Raw genomic sequence first — 20,824 nt, forward strand, 5'->3', positions numbered from 1 at the left:
TTTATCAGCCAATCAGTGGAACTACAGCTATAAATAAAAAAAACTCCACGTGTTATCTATATTCTTTTATTTTATTTATTTTTTTCAAGATTTATTTATCGATATTTATACTTATTTTCACTTTAACGCAAAACAAGGTTCAGAAAATAATTTTTATTTCTATATCTCAGCTATATTTTTCATCATATTACAGGTAATTTTATTAAAAATGATTTTTTGGCGCTCGGAAATTTGAGTTACATTAAAATTATACATTTGTGAATTAAGACTTATTGGATAAAACTGGTCGGCACAAAAGTGGAGTGAGGGTCGAACGCGACATAGCCGTTATCCTAGCGTGAAAGACACTCCGGGGAATAATATAAAATATAAACCTTTAGGTGAGCTCTCGTGTCAGTTGTATTGCTGTGGAACGAGTTGGTATCCTGATCCCGAATAAAAAAATTAAATAATATTCCATAAGTATCCCATTGCCATAATCTCGAGTTATCCAATTTAAAAAATATATATAAATAAGAGAAAGTTATATATAGGGTTAAACTTTTATTGTACTCTCTAAAACTCAATTAGTGAAAAACCACTAATTACTTGTGAATATTCACTAATCTAAATTGTCCAAAGTATACGACTATGAATTAGTGACTATTCACTTTTTGAATTAGTAAAAAAAACAACATATAGAATTAGTGAAAATTTCACTGATTGAATTAGTCAAAAATGTACTAATTCACTTGTTGACGAGGATTTATTTGGAAAAATATTGTATCGTTGCTAATAATATTGTATCAAAATATTATTATTATTATGATTATTATTTGTAATTGATTATAAAATTTTTTTAGCAACTTGATCGACTAAATTAACAATTAAAATTACTTTCATACGGTAAATATTTATATTATAATTATAACTCATAACCTGAATCTATTGTCAATGATGGTTTTGATTCAGGTTCGGTAAAAAAAGTTGGAGTAAAAATACAAAGCTATTAAAAAATAACAAGATGTATTATTTAGCAACTAAATTAGGTTTTATTTAATTAACTTACTCGAATTAATACTGTTCAGTTGTATTTAAAAATTATCGTAATTAATTTTGCCCTGAATTTGATAATTCAACGATAGAATAAAAAGTCCTTAAGCGAGGCGCCACTAGTAATCATTGTAGAATCCGGGGAATCACTAATGAATTAGTGAATCTAATTCAAAATCACTAATTTTGTAGTGAATTTTAAGATCACTACTTCAATTAGTGAAATTTTCACTTATTTAGTTTTAGAGAGTATATTAACTGAAATCAATCAAACAAAACCTCAGTCCATGTCCTTTATTGTTTAATATCGAGCCTAGTCACTGGTAAATAGCTTCCAGGAAGCTCCGTAAATAAAATGGAAATTCGTAATATCGGGTGTGTACTATGTAGTATTCTGTATGCTGTGTTGGGCTTTGGACTCTGCTAAATATACAATAAGCGAAGCATCCAGGTGTGAGACTACGCTAGGACAGGACAATAATGAAATGTCAGCTCGATGACGATGGTGACGATGGTGACGATCCATTGAAAAGCGTGCGCACAGCGTGGACACCCCGATATGCCACCAAATACATGGGTCAATGAATTTTCTAAACATCCAGTAATATATGACCTGACACAGCATAGTTGGCCACTAGTTTACCCAGCAGCCTATATAAATATACTCAAATATATTAGGACCAAGCTCTGATGGCTCTGGGCTCTGGCTTTAGCTTTTGCTCTGGTGGATTTTCAGGAACGTTTAGTCTATCTATTTTTATATTAACAATCGAGACATATACTATGATTTGTACACATCCTGTCTATTGTGATATATATATATTCATATATGAGATGTTCAACCCACTACTCGTCTTTTCTTCGAGCGGTTAATAGACGGCTATCATTTATAAGATGAAGAAGAAGAAGAAGAAGAAGAACAGGACCAAAGAAAAGGGAAGCAAACACCAACAGACTTCCGGCAGAGTCTTTCGTTCCCTGTTTGTAGTTTTATTTTATTTCATCTTATTATTATTATGTATTATATTTTCTTGTGATTATCCTGATGGCCCAGCCACTCCTCAAACTTTTCTCGCGACGCAACATATGAGTTTGTGGGCGTACATTATTCAGACAGAACAACATCAACATCGTACCTGATGATAGACACCGGATCTCGGTACACATATAGTATCATCTATTGTATTTTTGTCTATTGTCCTTAATTTTTTTTAGTCCGGATGTGCTTTTAAGCAAAAAATTAGTTGTTAACGTTTAAGGGAGTCTAAAAAATTTATCCATTTTTAAGGCGCCCGTAATAAATTATTTATAATGTTGTTGAATGTCTTTTATTTTTAATAAAAAGACTGAAATTAACACTTTTAAAGGCTCTTATTATACTTTTGGCTACATTTTATTTTTTGAGTACGTACATATATACCTAATGCATTATTGCTACGACTAAGTAAGTACATGTGTACTTAATAACTCGCTACCCTAAAGCTGCCAGCCATGGTCCGTACACGTAAATTGTCATTATTTTTCGTGCGTCAATGGTCGTTATCATTAAATTTTAATCTAGTAGTTACCTAATTAGCCTAAGGTGACATGCTTCAAACATGTAATTATAATTATTTAAAAGTAAATCTTAAATATGTAAGTAAATTACAGTTTAAAAAAAAAAATTTTGAATGCCTTTATTTGAATTATTGTGTAACCGATAAATATTATAAAATAAAATAATTAAGTAAAAAAAAAAGGAATTATTTATTATTATTGGTAGTATTGTATCTATCAGCCGTTAAATTATGAGTCTTTAATAAATACACTTAAAATAAAAAGGACATACGTAAAATCCTCATAAACAAGACACTAAAAGCCATTTCCATTTTCGAAAATAGCTTCTAAACTCGATAAGCCACTCTAAAAGCGTTTTCTTTCTTTATGAGTCGCGATATCCACAACCATCGATATATAAATTTACTTTCTCTACCTTTATGAGGACCAAAAAAAGTAAGAGGGAAATGAGTGAGGAAGAATTTACCGATCGATCTGCGCACACGCTGATATTGTCTATATACACGTGCACACACGTTTCTGCGGATAAATATTAGAAAAAAAAAAGAGTTATGGCCGATGAATTTTGAAGCAATCAAGGTATATATATATATAAACCAATAAATATGAAAAGGAAATTTATCTCCTCAGTGACTGCTGGCAAGCGCTGGCGATCTACATCGTATGATGAATATTATATTTATTTATTTATTATGTATTTAACCTTGGCCCTCTGTGTTCTCAGGTGCTCTCAAGTGTTCTCAAGTGCTTTCGTATACTCTTTTTTTCTGACGTGCAACAGAGTTGCGGAAATTTAGCTCAAGATAGAAAAACAATTTGAGCAAAATAAGACAGGGGCCGGAGGGCGATGCCATATGCTAAGGGACGCATGCAGGAGGCAGGAGGCAGGAGGCATCAGGAGCACAAGCCCGTAGGTAATTACAAGGGATGCTCTCTGGTCTGTTACTGCGGGCTGTGAGCACGTGAGTGGGGAGAGAACCAAAATTTTTGGTAGTAGGGAGGGCGAGCGTATATAAGAGCATCCGTCCTCGGTAAGGTCACAGTTGATTTACTATTTTTCGAGGGCTGAGCTGTTACATTTTATACTCCGTGTTCATCAACACGCTCAACTTGTTATAATTATTATCTATAATTATCAGTGCATTTAATTAATATTTGTGTTGTGATAAATATTAATATAAACTATTGGTGAATAAAATAAAAAAATAAATTGTAACAAAATGTTTGGCACGTGGATGATAAGTTTGGTGGTGTGTGTTATGGTGGCGGAGAGTTTTGATCTCGGACCAATGATCAGGATAGCACGTTGCAGAATTCAGTGCATAAAAAAGCACAGCTTTGACGGTACTTGCAACTGGTACTCTAATCGCAGTGAAACAACCTGCAATGAAGTAAGTACCGATTTATCAACGTCATAGTTTTCCTTCCCGCGGTTATTGCTCAATTTACTTTCAACTTATATAATAATTATCTATTACTTAAATACTATTTACGTCTTTTCTTATTTTGAAATAAATGCCACGCTAATGAATTTCAAACATTACTCATAAATACAAACGTGTCACGTCAGTATACGAATGAATCAGAAATAAATCCGAGCAGATGGGGAACGCCGAAGCCGAATACCGATTATCTCACGCACATAAAATTGTCTCCCTTATTGTCAAGCTGGGAGAAGGCCGAGCTGCCCGAGTATTGCTCATTTACAGCATACACATGAGGGTGTCCATTAATTTTGAGAAATCGATTCGACAAAAAAAAAAAAAAAAAAAAATATCATACTGGCCCACGCACTATACAAAATTACTCATTGAAATTTATGCTCCGCTTTACAGACATCAGACGACCCTTTTTACCATTAGAATATATTATTATTTTTTTTTCTTTATTTTTTTTTTTGTTATCGTCACTCAAGTCAGTATAAAAATATTGTTACTAAAAACCCCGAGCACACCCTAAAAATAAAATATTCAAATAATAATGACTCTCGGTTGAATCAGCTATTAACAATTCAATTTACCCGTGAATAAATAATTATAATGATAATAATAAATGTTATGGTGACGGTGTAGATTTGTCTTGTCTAAATTTACCCGCCCGGGGTGCCGAACAACTGGAATAAATCATTTGGGTAAGGAATGCCGAGCATCTACGCTCGTCAAATGTAAATTGTCACGCGTCGTTTAAAAAAATAAATAACGCAAGTTGTTTTTCGGTTGAAAAAATAAAAACTCCTGGTAATGATGCGTATATAAATAGTCGAGAAAAATTATCTGGTTTTTAGATTTTCGGAGCTGATGGTACTGAATTATTTTAGAGAATCGTCATTAGCGGTCCAGCGGTTCTTTTATTTTTTTTTTTGTTTTGTTGTATTATACCGAGAGCAAAACTCGCATCAGACGGTGGTGGCGGTCTCGCAATCAAGGTAGACGAATAGGAAGAAAAAATAATGTGAATAGTTTGAGCGGTGGTATGGTAAGGCTCCCAATAAATACGAGTGGAAGACAACGGCGACGAGCGTGAGCAGGACTGGGTTTAGAGAAAGAGAGAAGCCGGCGTGTTATGTGTGGCTTGAAACAGGTTGGAGCTAATTCCGAGTCTGAAAACCCTCTTACCGCTAAGGGATCCCCCTTTTATCCCTTCGGTGGTGGTACTGCTCAGCTCTGCTCAGCTCTGCTCAGGACCACGCATCGACCCCGGTTAAATCGCTCGATTCAACAGACGGCTTGATGGTTTTTATTCCTCTCCACTCGTTCTATGATTTTTTTTTTTTTTTTTTTGACCCCCCTGGCCTCTTTCGATTCATTCCCACCGGTGACCCGCGCACTCAACTTTTTTATTTTCATTTCTTGTACTTTACTTGTTTATTATTGTTTACTTATTATTATTTTAAACATTTTTATTTATTATTATTATTATTTGCTGGTCAATCTCTTAACCTTCTTATTGTGCTTTCAGTGCTGGCAAAACTGCGAATCTCTTGAGACACAGTTGGAGGCCACGAAATCCATTTGCGAAAGAGACGACTATCCTTGTGTGAGTATTATATTTTCATATTTTAATTTGTATATTAGGTATATAAGCTCTTATTATTTTTTCTCGAAAAAAGAAAAAGGAATAAAAGAAAGTGAGAAACAAAGAGGATAAGGCAAGTTATGGCCGTGTTTGTTTTGAGAGATGCGACTCATTTGCCTGCGAGTTTTATATATATATATATTTCATAGTATATCTCGTTAGTCGATCTAACCAATTCATTTAAATTATTATTTTTTGAATTTTTTTTTAACCGGTTAAATACAATAAACTCACCTTTTTTATCCTCATTATTATTCAATTTTCATAATCGGTAAATATTAAAAAAAAAAGTCCTTCATGTACGGAATTTCGTTCCCTATCGGACTGTGAAAAGTAGCAATAAATGTTAATGATTTACTGGTCAATATTCAAGGTCTCTGAGTAATTTTTCCAACCAATCTCACGGAAATTTTAGCAATCTAGTGCGTCAGTTCCGATTATCCTCAAGCTTGAAAATGCCCAAACGCTTATCCCTTGGAAACCGAAGAAAAAGTAGCATTTTGGTACAACGCATCGAATCTTTCTCAGGTCCTCACTAAAACGTCTTTGTTCCGGGCCAGAGTAGAAAAAAAAAACGAAAGAAAAAAAAACTATTGGTCTATTGTTAAATGAGAGAGAAAAATCGTTGGCCGCCTCCAATATCCTCTCCGAACTACCTGCTAATTTTCATGCTAGACCGAACATCCCGAACACGACCTGCCAAGACCCGAGACGAATTTCATTATTCGTTTTTTCTCTCTGGCTGCTCTGGCTGTTTCACAGGCCCGTTTCCCGCCAATACCACTTTAAGATTTGAATCTTCACTCAGCTTCCATCACATCAAAAACCCTAGAGACTAATAATTTTTTACCACATTACCACGACAGAAACACCAAGATTTTGTCTAGAGAAAAAATGTTAAGAAAAAAAGGTCGAGTTACCGGTGGTTCTTACCGGCTTAATTCTTATCTATGACGTTATACACGAGTGACACACGACTTTCTTCTTCACGATATCAGGCTCTCCTTCTTACTGCTACGGCATCAAAGCAGTCCCTGTTAATATATACATATATATCTCCAGCAAATCGTATACATTAGCTGAGAGTTGTAGAAGATCGTTAATTAGTTCAAATGGCCCGGAACGACCATTATTTTAAACATGAATCGCCTCCGGCAATCAAGGCCTTGAGGATCCTTCAACTTAAATTTTTTTATTGCTCTTGTATTTTTTGTCTACTTTTTTGCTCAAACTCTTGACTTTTAATCAAGCATACTAGAGTATAATTTATACGTAATTTTATTTAAGATAAAATACTTATATAGTGATGATGAATTATTGAATTTCAGTGTCCAGCATGCCAGACGGCCTGTCAATACCACAAGACGAGGACCGAGGAGGAATATTTACCGTCTAGCCTTCCAGCGCCAAGCAGAGGGCCTCTAAAAGTTGATAATCATGACATCGCAATTCTGATGCGCAAAGTGGGCAAACCTGCTGTCAATGGCGGGTGGAAAGAGTCTGGTTTCTTTTCGGGCAACCGCGCGCCCTTACTCAGACAAGACACTTGGATCATCATCGTATCCGCAGACGGAGTTAGACACTACAGTTGGGAAGAGTGGACCCCGACTCTCGAGTGGATGGCTATCCTCGATGATAATCCATTTGTCGACGCAACTCTCACGTGGTATGACGTTGAAGAGCAGCTTGCAAAGCATCGTGACCTCGAACGAAAAAAATTCAATGACTATGTCAGAGAATTTTATTTAGAAAAATATGGAGAAAGAGTACTCGTTGAACTTAGTCAGGATACGCCAATTACCGAAGATGTTTTCCGAAGATTTTTTTTCAAAAAGCGGACCGACGAGATCATTCAACCCTCAGACAAATCAGATGAGCCGCGCTTAAATCAGCCTGCTAACAATAACGACGATGACAGAATTTTTGAAAAATCTTTAAACAAAAAAGAGACATTTGTGGTGTCTTGGGAACCGGAAACTGGTGGTCCAATGGGAAATCAAGTCGTTGACACAAAATCAGCGGAAATTTCTCTTCTTCCCGACACAAAATATTTCGTAAGGATCGCCTCCAACGATGGCCCCGGTAGTTTTCCCATTGAGATCGATACCAGGCCCCTAACCATCGAAGAGGAAAGGATGAAAGCAGAACGTAATACAAACACTGACTGGTATTTTTATTTATTTATAGCCCTTTTGCTCAGCGCAATTATGATAAGTATAATTTGCAAAGTACTGGGATGTTGTGAAGCTAAAAAAATTTCCGATGATCAAGTCAGTGATGTCACCACCATAACAGTGGTAACACGCTTAGAAGACATGTAATATAACAAATGTAATGAAAATTTTACATTTTTGTAAATCCACCGCTAAAACGCACATGGGCGCGCAGATTGTTCATCCCTCGATCAAATGCACAGAAAAGCCAACCAGTCAAATAAATAATATTTTCTACATAAAAAAAATTATATAAAAATGTTAAATATAAGATATTCAAATTTTTAATTTTTTTTGCCAGAAAAAGAATTAAAAAAACTCTTATATTTTTACTTAGTTATTTTTTTTTCAGACACTTTATGTCAAATTTTGATTTTTTCATGACTTATATATGTCAGATTTACGTTAATTATCTTACGTAAATGAGTGTAACAAAGTTGTGCGTCACATGTGACTTAGATGTTACTTGAGTTTTACGTTACCGAAAGTATTTGGTTCTGTAAATGTTACTTATTACGTCTCTGTTACGTTGCTGTGTTCACTGGGAAATTGTTTAATAGTAATTTACCCATTTTTTAATTTCTTTGTACAGTTATTGTTAACTATTATTATTATTATTAATAAGTATGAAATGTAAATATTAAAATTTGCCAAGTATTTGCTCAATTAAGAGACGAATAGACTGTCTATGAGAGTTCCTGAATGTATTTAATTGTAAATAAAAACCAAAAATGTAAATATTATCTATAAATATCATATGTAAATTAATAAATAAATAGTAATGACATAAATGAAATATTTAAATTGTTTTATTTGTTTCTGAGGGTAATAAATTAAGTTTCGTTAAAATAAATTATGCTCTAATTTAAATGAACCAAAAATTGGAGAGCGGGGCAGCAGAGGAGCGGAAAACAATATATAAAAATATGATATACGAGTGTCATAAAGGCTCGTTGGCAAGTCGGTAAAATCATCAAGATTAAACATGCACTCGAAGTATGCCACGACCTCGATGCCGCGGTCCCGTTATCCCTGTAGCCGTGGACTTGTCTTCTTTACCTTCAGTCTTCAGTGTGGAGTCGAGCGAAGATGATACTTGTCCTCGCTTATCTATTGCCTTTGTTTCTCGGTGCGTCTCATCTAGCCATTGCACCTGGTTATAATTCGGTGTCACTTGGATTTGGATTTATAACGACATTAGGACTCGGTGCTTTCCCTCTTGGATTTGCTGCTGGTCCCAGGTAAACAAAGGATTACGATAAAAGTACTCCGAATTCCTAAATACTTATAATCTTATATTTTTGACTGGTGCTAGAAAAATTATAAAATGAAAAAACAAAACATGATTATAAATATTTTAACGTAGATGGTCTTCTAGATACGTACCAAAATGGAAAAAACAGGCCTGTGAAATTCCAGCTGCTCAACATCCTGGTTCGCATTATGTTTGTGATGAAGCTGGTGAAGTTAAATGTCTTCCAGGTAGAGATTTCATTTTTTTTTTTTTTTATTTTATTATACAATTTTGTTAGTCTTAATACTGCGTGCGATGGGTACTATAATTATATGGGTATGATTAAGGATGGACCGGAGACCTGTGCGATGTTCCGCTGTGTCGAAAGGGCTGCGATCCGCTTCAGGGTTACTGTCGAAGGCCTGGCGAGTGCCGATGCAAGTTGGGTTTCTATGGAGAATTGTGTGACAAATGTGTTGCTCTTCCGGGTTGCCAACACGGTAGGTGAGTACTTGACATTTATTATTATTATTATTATTTTTATATATATCGGATGTGAGATAAATGAATTTTCTGATAATGTGCTGACATTGGGCTCATTGTATAATGCTATGCTGAGCGACGGCATTGACCTTCAAACAGAGGTGATCAACCTCGGTTTCTCTTACTGTTTATATACATGACAGAGGACAACGATGACGTTTTGCTAACGGGATCATTTAAACTCGACAAATAACGCAAATGATGTCAAGTGTTATTAATATGTCATCCTGCGTAATCATAATTATTATAAACTCGATTGTTGATGATGCATGACCTGAAAACATGTATAAATATGTATAAATGTGTATAAATATGTAATTTGCATATGAATAATTCCAGATGCAATGTAAGTTTCGAATGCGCTTGTGATCCAGGATGGAAAGGACTATTTTGCTCAGAGCCTATTTGCGATTCCGATTGTCATCCTAGTCAGGGATATTGTGAAAAACCCGGTGAATGCAGATGCAGACTTGGTTGGCAGGGAAACAAATGTAAACAGTGCTCGGTGCTACCGGGATGTGTTCATGGAACTTGCCAAGGACCTCTTGAGTGTCGATGCAAACCTGGTTGGACTGGAATTGTTTGTCAGACTCGTAAGTCTATATAAATATTTTTTTCTATTATTCTTTCAGAGTTTTATTAAGTAAGTGGGATATTTTGTGGACAGCTATTTGTGCACCGGGATGCAGCAGAGAAAATGGTGGATGCCGAAGACCTGGGACTTGCAGATGCAGAGTCGGATGGACTGGAGCAAACTGTACCGAGTGTGTGCCCTATCCTGGATGTGTTAATGGATCCTGTCGCAGACCTTGGGAGTGCAGATGTCAACCTGGATGGACTGGGGATCTCTGCGATGAAAAACTTACCTTCTGTGATGATCACCCAGACATCTGCCAAAATAATGCGACTTGCGTCAGTATGACCAAAGAAGATGGCGACTACAGGTGAATTTAAATATAAATTAATTTTAAATATATCAATGGTTTTATTTATTTTATTTTTATTAAAATAGATGCATTTGTCCAATTGGATACACCGGACGCAAATGTCAAATTGAAACTGTAGAACCAGCAGCCGAGTTGATGCCTCCGAAACTTGAAAACGTTGAAATGTCAAATACCTCAACAGAATCAAGTGTGGAACAAGTTACAAATAAAATTAATTCTACCACCTCGATTTCTATGGTGAATTCCCATCAAGGGCATTGGGATTTTGAACAAGTGACCGAAAAAATTCAAGGAACGACAATAGAACCTTTGGGGCCGATCGTAATCACAGATCCTCCTTCTACTGTTGACCCGGCAGCAACTGCTGGTAAATGGCCGATAGAACTAGAATCGGAAAATCCACTAATCGACAGTGAAATAGATAATGAAACTTGAGTCAATAATTATTGAGCCATCATATTTTTTTAATTCATTTATTTATACTATTACTCCAATTATTTATTATTTATTATTTTGTATTTATTTATTTAATGCATAAATCGTAATCATGATTAATTAATTACATGGAATTTTTCTAATTGATTGTAATCTCATGTATGTCCTACAGAATTACAGAACTAAACCTGCATCAGATACATGTATATATATTTAAGTACCGTATTTACCGTAATATTTTCATACTGAATAAATTATAAGAACCGGACTATGACTAATAATTAAATTCGTGGTACTCTAAATCTGGATATTCATCGAATGCAAAGTCGCGATCGCATTTTTCAGTCTTATATTAAGTTAAAATTAATAATAATAAAGATAAGGATAATTATAAATTTGAGGTGGAAGCAGATTTTTAACGAGCCAATTATAGTCACTGTGGAAAATGTCCTACGCAAAAAAGACACGGATATCAGAAACTGATTTATGATAAATAAAAAATAAAATAATGTAAGCTGGAATCGCTGGAACCGCTGGAATAGAACTCGGAGTAGACAACGGGCAGCCTGTTATATATCCTACATAAAACTCAAGTATATATTAACGGTCGAGTGAACACGAGTCACTGCGCTGCATCAGGATTAGGTCTACTCGTATTGCCAGTACCTATTACTATTACTATTACTATGACCCACGTAACTACTCTTATACTCATACGCGATCTATATAATATTACGTAACAATTTTTATTCACTCAGGTATAATTTGTCTTATCATATTTAGTGTCGAAAAAATTTATACTTTTCAGACAACTGCTGTTTGTCAACTTGATTGTCTGATTTTTATTGCCCTCACATCCTCGGTATTATTATTATTATTATTATTATTATTATTATTATTATTATTATTATTATTATTATTATTATTATTATTATTTATTATTAGTGTTAGTCTTCTTCAACTTTTCTTCTTCTTGTTATTGTTAGTCTTCTTCGCATTATTATTATTATTATTATTATTATTATTATTATTATTATTATTTATTATTAGTGTTAGTCTTCTTCAACTTTTTTTCTTCTTCTTCGTATTATTGTTAGTCTTCTTCGCCTTATTATTATTATTATTATTATTATTATTATTATTATTATTATTATTATTATTATTATTATTATTATTATTATTATTATTATTATTATTATTATTATTATTATTTATTATTAGTGTTAGTCTTCTTCAACTTTTCTTCTTCTTCTTCGTATTATTGTTAGTCTTCTTCGCCTTATTATTATTATTATTATTATTATTATTATTATTATTATTATTATTATTATTGTTGTCGTTGTTGTTGTTGTTATTGTTGTTGTTGATGTTGTTATTATTGTTGCTATAGTTTTTAAATGTCAAGAGTGCGAATAAGTTTGGGCATGTGATGAAATATAAAATTTATTAATTATGTTGGCGCAAGGTTGTCGCGACGGATGCTGCATCTGTTGCTCATCAGACTAATTATGCACATTTAATCGATATCAAACATACATGCATATTCATATATAATATTTGGATTTTTTTTTTTTTTTTACTTAATTAAAATGTTGTTTTCAGACATTACAAAACGTCGGTCAGATTTGTTTAATCTAGAGTGACACACCCACGTGTTGAACATTGTACAGATAGCTATTATATCAGTTTAATTCTATCAATTTAACTCAATACTTCCTCTTCCTATTAAATATAAACTCTTACTTATTTATTTATAATTATTATTAATTTGATTTTTAATCGGTATTACAAAATAATTAAATAATAATTACAGCTGAAAAATTTAAAGACCGTTAACTCCATAATTAAATAAATGAGTTTACTATTATTGTAAAAAATAATTATTCTGATATTGATAAACTTTTGCAAGTAATAAGTGATTTAATTTATTTTTTTTTTACGAGTTAGACGGACAATTACGTTGAATAATGATCGTAATATAAAAAATCAAGTATCTGAGAATTACAACTGCGAGAGCTCGAACTTTGGTATACTTGTAATTATTGGAGCATAAAGGCGAGCTAAATTAAAAGTTGACAAGAGTAGTCGAGAGTGTTAATTTAAATAATAAACATATATGTTTTTTTTTAATTATTTTTTTCTCTGGTCATAATAAAAGCAATGACAAAGACAAAGAGTGGATGTCGCAGTCGTAGTCGCTTCAGCTGGCTGGTACAAGAAGGTACTCGATCTAAAATCAGAAATCAGAATAGCTAATTGACAAGAGGATATAGAGCGAAACGACACAGATTCTTCAGCCAACATGAAACCCTATTCACTATGCTATTATTTTTATAATATACCTATACTTTAAGTAAAGTACACTGTATTCTTACATCAGACAGCAATTGAACACGCACTCGACGCATTAATACAACTATTATTAAGTAACAGTATGCTTTTATAAAGCCATAAATCTTTATCATTTTATTTACTTAATGTTTTATCTTTACTACTCAAATTTAATCAATCATTTTTTTTAGAAATTATAATTATAGTAAAATTAATAATTAATGTCCTTGGATTTTTTTTCTCTCAGTATGAAATTTAACAAACAAAAATTATTCACTAAATTTATTTATTGACCTGGTTGACAGAAAAGACATTATCTCCCTCCTATACAAGTTGCTTTGAAGTTTATGCGTTTTATCTAATGCTTTATGCTAATTGTCAATAACTTTTTAAGCCAGTTCTGCTGTAAGATAAATTAATTAACTGTTTAGATTTTCGGTTATCATTTAAAAACTAAAACCTGTATTATCGATAATAATATATATTTTTTTAAAATGCAAACACTTCAAGGTCTATGTCTCAAAGCTGTTAGACAGGCTTTCAAATGTAATATTTAATTAAGTAAATTAATCAAGTACCGAAACAACAAAGTATGTATTCTTTACAACAAGTCTATGACCTATCACAAGGAATTCCCTTTTTCTGTGTCACGGTCACGGGATTGAATTGTTAATATATATAACTATATGCTCTCGTGCTTGGATCAACATTTAACCTTGCTATTGTTCAGTCCATTAACGGGTTCTCGTGTATACAAGTCAATATTCTAATCATTCAATTAAATTAAATTCTTATACATTTATAATTTTACATCATGTATTTTATAAATTACATGACAACTACACTCATTGTTTTTTCCTAAATCAACACGGTGTCCTTTAGAGATACTTTTTTTTTTATTTTTTTTTTTTCAAGCGATGCATATAAATATTAGACAGAGATTTAAACAAATTCAGGGTGCGCCCTACACGGATCTCGTTCTCACGAATCTGACTACGAAGCTGTGTTCATACTACTAACCCGCGATAGAATTGAATATGTAGCAACTGGTACTTGTACAAATACTAATCTATAAATACAATTGTCTATGTATATTTTCATTTTCACTCTCTCATATATGCGTGTATATTCACTTGGGATACATTTACCCACGATATTCTTTATTCTCACGATTTAACTTGTATACCTTGATCAACGTTGAATCAGATGTATGGAGAGACAGTCATTAATTAACATTAAAAATTGTCAAAAAATATAGGAATAGTGATGGTAGTAGTGTATACACTTTGGTTTAAGTGTGGATGACGTAAATCTAAAAGCACTTTGATGTTTTTTTTATTAAATATCTTGCTCTCGATAAATCTCATGGTCGGCGACATAAATTATTAAACGATTAAATAAATAATAACCATCAACTGAAAGTCATAATCTTATGAAACAGAGCAAATCGTCGATAATTTTCGGATGCGTGTTTTATGCAAATGGTTAAATTTTTTCACAATGATTTATATATAATTAGAAGCTACAAATTTGAATTTAAATCTTAAAACACTTGGCCCTTAAAAAAAAAAAAAATGCAGACGAGGAGCAGCGATTTTAGCAATAAACACGCACATGAGAACTCAATCGCGAGTGTGTTTATTACGCAACCGGTGAAAGAGAAAAGTAGAGGATGAATATTATAAAGACACTTGAGACTAATCCAATATGTGAAACCGCTGAAAGATTACCCATATTTCCGATTATCTAGTGGCTTCGGTCAGTATTGAGTTACTTTATTTAAATATTTTCTTTTTAATTTTATAATATATATAATATCGCGGATTTAATTTTAACTGGTTGCAGAAACAGCGTCAGAAATTGATAAATTAAAACTGTCGAAATATATAATAAAATACTGAATGAATGAATAGAGACAACAGGAAATTGTTGTTAGGCGTAAACCTCTTAAAGTAGACTTAAAAATATCGTAATATCTCATACACCGGTCTACATTACTCAGGACGTAATATTTACTAATCAGGACCTCAAGGGGCAGAACTTCCGACATTGCAAAAACTATAAAAGATAAATCACTCGATAGAGTCGCTTAAAAATTTCAATACGATTTTTATAATTAATAAAGTAATTGTTGATAAATAACTTATAATTCCTTGAGGTAATTAATTAAAGGAAAGAATGAGATAGTAAACGGTACAGATGATTGCGTTGGTGAATCGTTTGTAAAGCCGTAAATGTATAGAACTTGATGAATATATATATACTATATAAACTATTATAAAAAAACCTATAACGATAGATTTACATACAGAGAAACGATCATTAAGGTGACGTGTTATACAACAGCAACTTGTAGTGTATATAAAGTAAGTAAATATGTATAAGTATATTATGTATTATAATACATAAGCATAGAAGCATACAGAGATATATCGGGTCTAGGCTATAAAGTAATAGATCGCGAATACATGTATTAGGTAAATGCGTGTAAGGTAAGTAGGTGTGGCGTTAGAAGGAACAAATAACTATTGGTTATTGTGGCGGGGTGCTATCGCCAAATGAAAGTAAATTCCCTATATAAAGGGTTGTTTCAGCGAATATCGGCAGAACAGATTTAACTCAACGAACGAGTAAACAGTGCTTGGTCGACATGAAGGTTTTGGTATGTTGAGAGCTACTATTTTTTCTTTTATTTTCTTCAAACTTTGATTTATATATATTTTTGTTTACAGATTTGCTTGATGGTTGTCGCTGCGGTCTTCGCAGAGGAAGACAAAAATGTTAAAAAACGGGGTCTTTTTGGTTTGGACCTCGGCTACGGAGAATACGGTCACGGTTACGATCACGGATACTTAGGACATGATTTGGGACACCATGATCATCACACTGTTCATGTTAAAACTATTGCTGTTCCATACCCAGTGCCTAAACCTTACCCAGTTCATGTTGACCGTCCCTACCCCGTCAAGGTACTGATTATTTATATATTATTTTGTATAGAATAAGAGTCATTAATTATTGGTTTTATTATGTTTTTTATAGGTCCCAGTTGCTGTACCTAAACCAGTACCAGTTGCTGTACCAGTTCCCCAGCCATACCCAGTAATCAAAACCAAAACTGTTACTGTTCCCGTCGACCGACCTTACCCAGTACATGTTAAGGTTCCAGTACCTGCACCCTACCCCGTAAAAGTAAGTTTATTAATAAAATTAATTTACAGCGAATATTAAAAAATTATAAAAATATTAATAAAAATAAATTACTTTAAATAAGGTACCTGAACCCCATCCAGTACCAGTTGCTGTTCCTCACCCAGTTTACATCAAAGAAAAGGTTCCCGTCTACATCAAGAGCTACGACCACGGACATGATTTGGGACATAGTTACGGACACGGTTACGGACATGGTTACGGACACGGTTTCGGTCATGGATACGGACACTTTTACTAATAATTTAATTATTCAGTAATTAAGTTAAATAAAGATCTAGCGTCGAATCAACTCTATTAAAAAATACCTATCTCCTATCTTTACAATCCTTACAGTATTTTTCAAAGTTTAACTTTAATAATCATAATAAATAATAATAGTAATTATAATTATGATAGTAACATCTGAGACCAAATCGTCAGCTTGTATAAGCATCCGACTTATTGATAAAGATATACATATTATTGTGAAAATACATGTGACCTAGCAAAATGAAAATACTCTAACGTTTGTGTTCAAACTATTTGTAAATCTTAGCGAATTGATTAATAAATTCAATTTTTTAATGTTTTCGTAAAAAAAGTCTACATTTATTTTTTCCTAAAAAAAAAAATATTATAATCTTACGACAAATATAATATATTGTGCTATTGCAAAAGTATTGTAAGTACTACTCACCTGAATACACTATTATTAATCGTGGGAAAACGAATGCAATGTTTCGTCATTGACTTATACATATAGATTCAGATTTTATTTGCACATGCGACAAAAGGGCACGTTACGTTCTTCGGATCTAATCTTTATGTCCATTTATTTTATAGAAATAAATTATATTTAGATCGTATGCGATTTTTAATAATAATTCGATTTAGTTGATCAAAATGCTTCGAGTAATCTCAATATTTTTCACTACCGATGACGCAGTTAACTAAAAAAATCAATAGATAGAATTAAAATTATATTTGCATAATATCCTATTTATGGACTTACAATAAAACTTTTAAAAAACATTCAATTAAAAAAATTATAATTCGGTATCTATATGAGAGTACGTCAGATCTAAAGTGATTCAAAAATATGCTCGTGATTAAATTATATTCTCCGATCTCGAAGGCCGGAAACAATAAATCCAAGCACTTTCATTTGTATCTTGACTCTTGTATTTTATATAAAAAAAAAAACTAAACTACGTCAATTCCCATCGAAGCAATGGCAAAATTATAATCTATTCCCATGGCGTAGAAATGTGATGACGTAGGATATGTGACGATTATTTTTTTATTGTAGGACCATTAGAGTTGCGCAACAAATCGTAAATTAGTGTCTTCTGTCGTCAATGATCCTATCTGAGTGGACTTGGTCAAGTCCACCACCACCACCACTGCCACTTTTAACGTCATCAAAGGGTTTGTCTTAGCATATATAAGCACTAATTTTCGGGGTATTCTTCACAGCTTCACAACCTCGAGTTCAATCAGCAACTAGTACAACAAGCTCTTCAATATGCAGTCAAAGGTATAAAAAAAAAATTTGTTTTTTATCATATTTACAAATAATAACAATTGCTTTTTCACATTTATAGGTAATTATTATTTTTATGACTTTGGTGTCACTGGCAATCGGCGCAGCGGTAAAGAAAGAGGACAATAAGGCACCAACAGACACAACGAAAAAAGACAAAAGAGGATTAATTGACCTTGGTTACGGATATGCATACACTCCAGATATCAGTTTCAATACCTATCCGTACTCTGCAATATCTAAGGAATATGCTGTTCCGGTATCTCATCAATCTGTGTCTGTCGAAAAACACATTCAACTTCCCGTAAGTATATTATTTTAACTGGGATTAACTTTCTAATACCCTTGATAATGATGATAATATTCGATTTAAACAGGTGCAGTACCAAGTATACGACCGCCCATATGGTCTTGAAGTAAGAAAACACCTTCCAGTAGCAGTCGCTCAGACATATCATCCTGTACCAGTTGCGGTTAAAGTTCCTGATACCTATGCAGTACCATATGTCAAACGTGTTGTTGGAATAACTCATCCCGTTATCGTCAGCAAATATTCAAAAAAATAAGCCTACTTTTGACAATTAAACCTCATAAAAACTGGACACTGTCTATAGATACTTAATAATACTCGTAATTGTATAATACATCAATTTTTTTTTAATAAAAATTTTTATATATTAAATATTATTAATACTTTTATTATTTAAATAATCAATCTACAAAACAGTTTACACCTTCATACACAATAACCAATAAATAAAATTACATAATAAACTAATGATTTAATTCGTTTGAATCGGAGAAATTAGTTTGACTTTCTTCTGGTTGATGATTTTCGTGAACTTGATAGTGCTGATTGTTTTGTTGTTGATGATGGGGTCCATTGTAGGGAACTGGATACGGAATAGGCCGATCTATCCTGACGGGATGCGGTACGGGAATCGGGTGAGGAATCGGCACGGGCTTGGATATAAAAAACGGCACCTGCTGTTTAAGTTCCACTGGTACATGCTTGGATACCTCATAGGGTATGTGCTCAGGCACTTTAACTATCTGGGGAACGGGGACCGGTATCGGATGATTTACTGGCACTGGCACCGGAACATGATACGGGACCTGTTAAATATTTTAAAAATATTTTTAAAAAATAAAATATTATTTATTTATTTTATAATTGATGATGTACCTTTACTGGGTATGGTACTGGGACGCGAACGGCGATCGTCTTGGTAATTTTAATAACTTTCGGAGGTAAGTCGGCGATATTAAATGACTGAGAAATCAAACGTGGACGTGGGAACTGATAATAATCCTCTTTAGAAGCCTGGTATGCGTAAGATGTTGAAAGTAGAGTCATCATCAGCTGAAATAATTATAATATTTTAAATGAGATTTAGTAACAAAATTACGGATGTATTTGAATATTTAACTTACGATAAAATGAAACATCTTATTGGACTTGTGGTAAAACAAGATCAATGTCACTGCTCTGATTATGAATCATACTAGGATGATGAAAGAACGGTTGCCGGTTTATATACCAGCAACTCTGTTTCATACCTTCACAATGAAAACACTTTCATCTTTCTTCCTACACTCACTGGACACTATCACTGCTATAAGATTTATTTAAGGAAAAAGTAACATAATAACTTGTAGTTCCGCGTTTGATATTTGATCGTTTAACTGTAATCATCCTATACTATTCGTACAATTATAATATTCTTAATTATAGATAATCATTATCTGTAAACTCTAGCATTGAGATAAATTAAGTCACGAATATTATGAATTTATATTAAATAATATTTATGTTTAATTAGTTATTGCTAAAATAACAAGATCACAGAGGATAGATTGAAGATTGTAAGAGAATGGTGAAAGGTTTATAAACCACCGGAACATTGCACGTGATTTAAACCCATTCTATTTTAATCCCTCCCAGGTCAATCATCCGTAGATCTGAAAAATTTATCTGAATTTCCTGTGTTATTTAATTTTCTCTTAGAGAAAAAAACAAATTAACGAGATTTGGAAAAAACAACAATAATAATAATATCTAGGGATCAATCGCTTCATCATTAATTAATTATTCAGTAAAAAAAAAAATAAAAAATAAAATAAAAAAATAACAAGATCTTTAAATGTTGTCAAGGACGATGAAAAATAATTCGGAAGAAGAGTATTAATATTTTATAAATAATGGAATGGAGCTCTCACCTTCACCGATTAGTTTTAAAATAATGGAGATCCTGTCTGATGAAAATTTTTTATGTTTCGAAGATTCTTTTATCTTAATCATGATTACAGAATCTCTTGTTTACACAAGACATTCAAAATATTCAGCTATTGAAGCACAATCGAGCCATATATTACTACATATAATTTTTTAAATAAAACCGATGGGATTATATATAATCATTTTATTGGTTAATTTATTTTTAAATATTTATAATAGACACGATGATGCATAATTTTTTTTTTTTTTAAATTAAAAATATATTATCTTGCGACTTTTATCTTTTTTTTCGAGGTCGATCCCCCAGTCGGTCATTCACTAATTTGCGAACCTGAAATTTACATCCTATACATCAACACATATATATACATTATATATCTTAAGTTATCCTTGATCATCACCGTGAGATAGAGACTCCTTGTAATCCTTGATTTATTATTTCGTCTTGCTGCTGTCTACGTTTATATTAATTTTCTATGTATT

The 20,824-nt window shown here is 32.8% G+C and overlaps 5 protein-coding genes across 6 annotated transcripts; 4 read left to right on the forward strand and 1 right to left on the reverse strand.

Moving 5' to 3' along the window:
- The first annotated feature begins 3,621 nt into the window (after positions 1 to 3,621).
- On the forward strand, positions 3,622 to 8,746 carry LOC130670001 (uncharacterized). Its single transcript, XM_057473173.1, has 3 exons — positions 3,622 to 3,980; positions 5,548 to 5,625; positions 6,993 to 8,746. Exons 1-3 carry the CDS (start codon positions 3,810 to 3,812, stop codon positions 7,983 to 7,985), a joined length of 1,242 nt encoding a protein of 413 aa, XP_057329156.1. The 5' UTR covers positions 3,622 to 3,809; the 3' UTR covers positions 7,986 to 8,746.
- A 184-nt stretch (positions 8,747 to 8,930) lies between these two features.
- Positions 8,931 to 11,234, forward strand: LOC130670000 (delta-like protein 1). Of its 2 annotated transcripts, none has more exons than XM_057473171.1 (6): positions 8,931 to 9,118; positions 9,244 to 9,359; positions 9,459 to 9,615; positions 9,994 to 10,247; positions 10,322 to 10,598; positions 10,667 to 11,234. In XM_057473171.1, exons 1-6 carry the CDS (start codon positions 8,967 to 8,969, stop codon positions 11,034 to 11,036), a joined length of 1,326 nt encoding a protein of 441 aa, XP_057329154.1. In that variant the 5' UTR covers positions 8,931 to 8,966; the 3' UTR covers positions 11,037 to 11,234. The 2 variants fall into 2 exon arrangements, with proteins under 2 accessions (XP_057329154.1, XP_057329155.1); XM_057473172.1 differs by having other exon boundaries at positions 9,256 to 9,359.
- A 4,645-nt stretch (positions 11,235 to 15,879) lies between these two features.
- LOC130670002 (annexin B11-like) lies at positions 15,880 to 17,135 on the forward strand. The gene is made up of 4 exons (XM_057473174.1): positions 15,880 to 16,029; positions 16,100 to 16,336; positions 16,410 to 16,559; positions 16,642 to 17,135. Exons 1-4 carry the CDS (start codon positions 16,018 to 16,020, stop codon positions 16,816 to 16,818), a joined length of 576 nt encoding a protein of 191 aa, XP_057329157.1. The 5' UTR covers positions 15,880 to 16,017; the 3' UTR covers positions 16,819 to 17,135.
- An 851-nt stretch (positions 17,136 to 17,986) lies between these two features.
- On the forward strand, positions 17,987 to 18,729 carry LOC130670004 (uncharacterized). The gene is made up of 3 exons (XM_057473176.1): positions 17,987 to 18,096; positions 18,164 to 18,406; positions 18,480 to 18,729. The coding sequence occupies exons 1-3, from the start codon at positions 18,085 to 18,087 to the stop codon at positions 18,666 to 18,668; spliced, it is 444 nt and encodes a 147-aa protein (XP_057329159.1). The 5' UTR covers positions 17,987 to 18,084; the 3' UTR covers positions 18,669 to 18,729.
- A 35-nt stretch (positions 18,730 to 18,764) lies between these two features.
- On the reverse strand, positions 18,765 to 20,485 carry LOC130670003 (tetra-peptide repeat homeobox protein 1-like). Its single transcript, XM_057473175.1, has 3 exons — positions 19,537 to 20,485; positions 19,289 to 19,465; positions 18,765 to 19,218 (listed from the first exon to the last, which is right to left on the reverse strand). The coding sequence occupies exons 1-3, from the start codon at positions 19,549 to 19,551 to the stop codon at positions 18,877 to 18,879; spliced, it is 534 nt and encodes a 177-aa protein (XP_057329158.1). The 5' UTR covers positions 19,552 to 20,485; the 3' UTR covers positions 18,765 to 18,876.
- Positions 20,486 to 20,824: the final 339 nt, after the last annotated feature.

The sequence above is a fragment of the Microplitis mediator genome, chromosome 6 (genome assembly GCF_029852145.1).
Source record: "Microplitis mediator isolate UGA2020A chromosome 6, iyMicMedi2.1, whole genome shotgun sequence".
Lineage (NCBI taxonomy): Eukaryota > Metazoa > Arthropoda > Insecta > Hymenoptera > Braconidae > Microplitis > Microplitis mediator.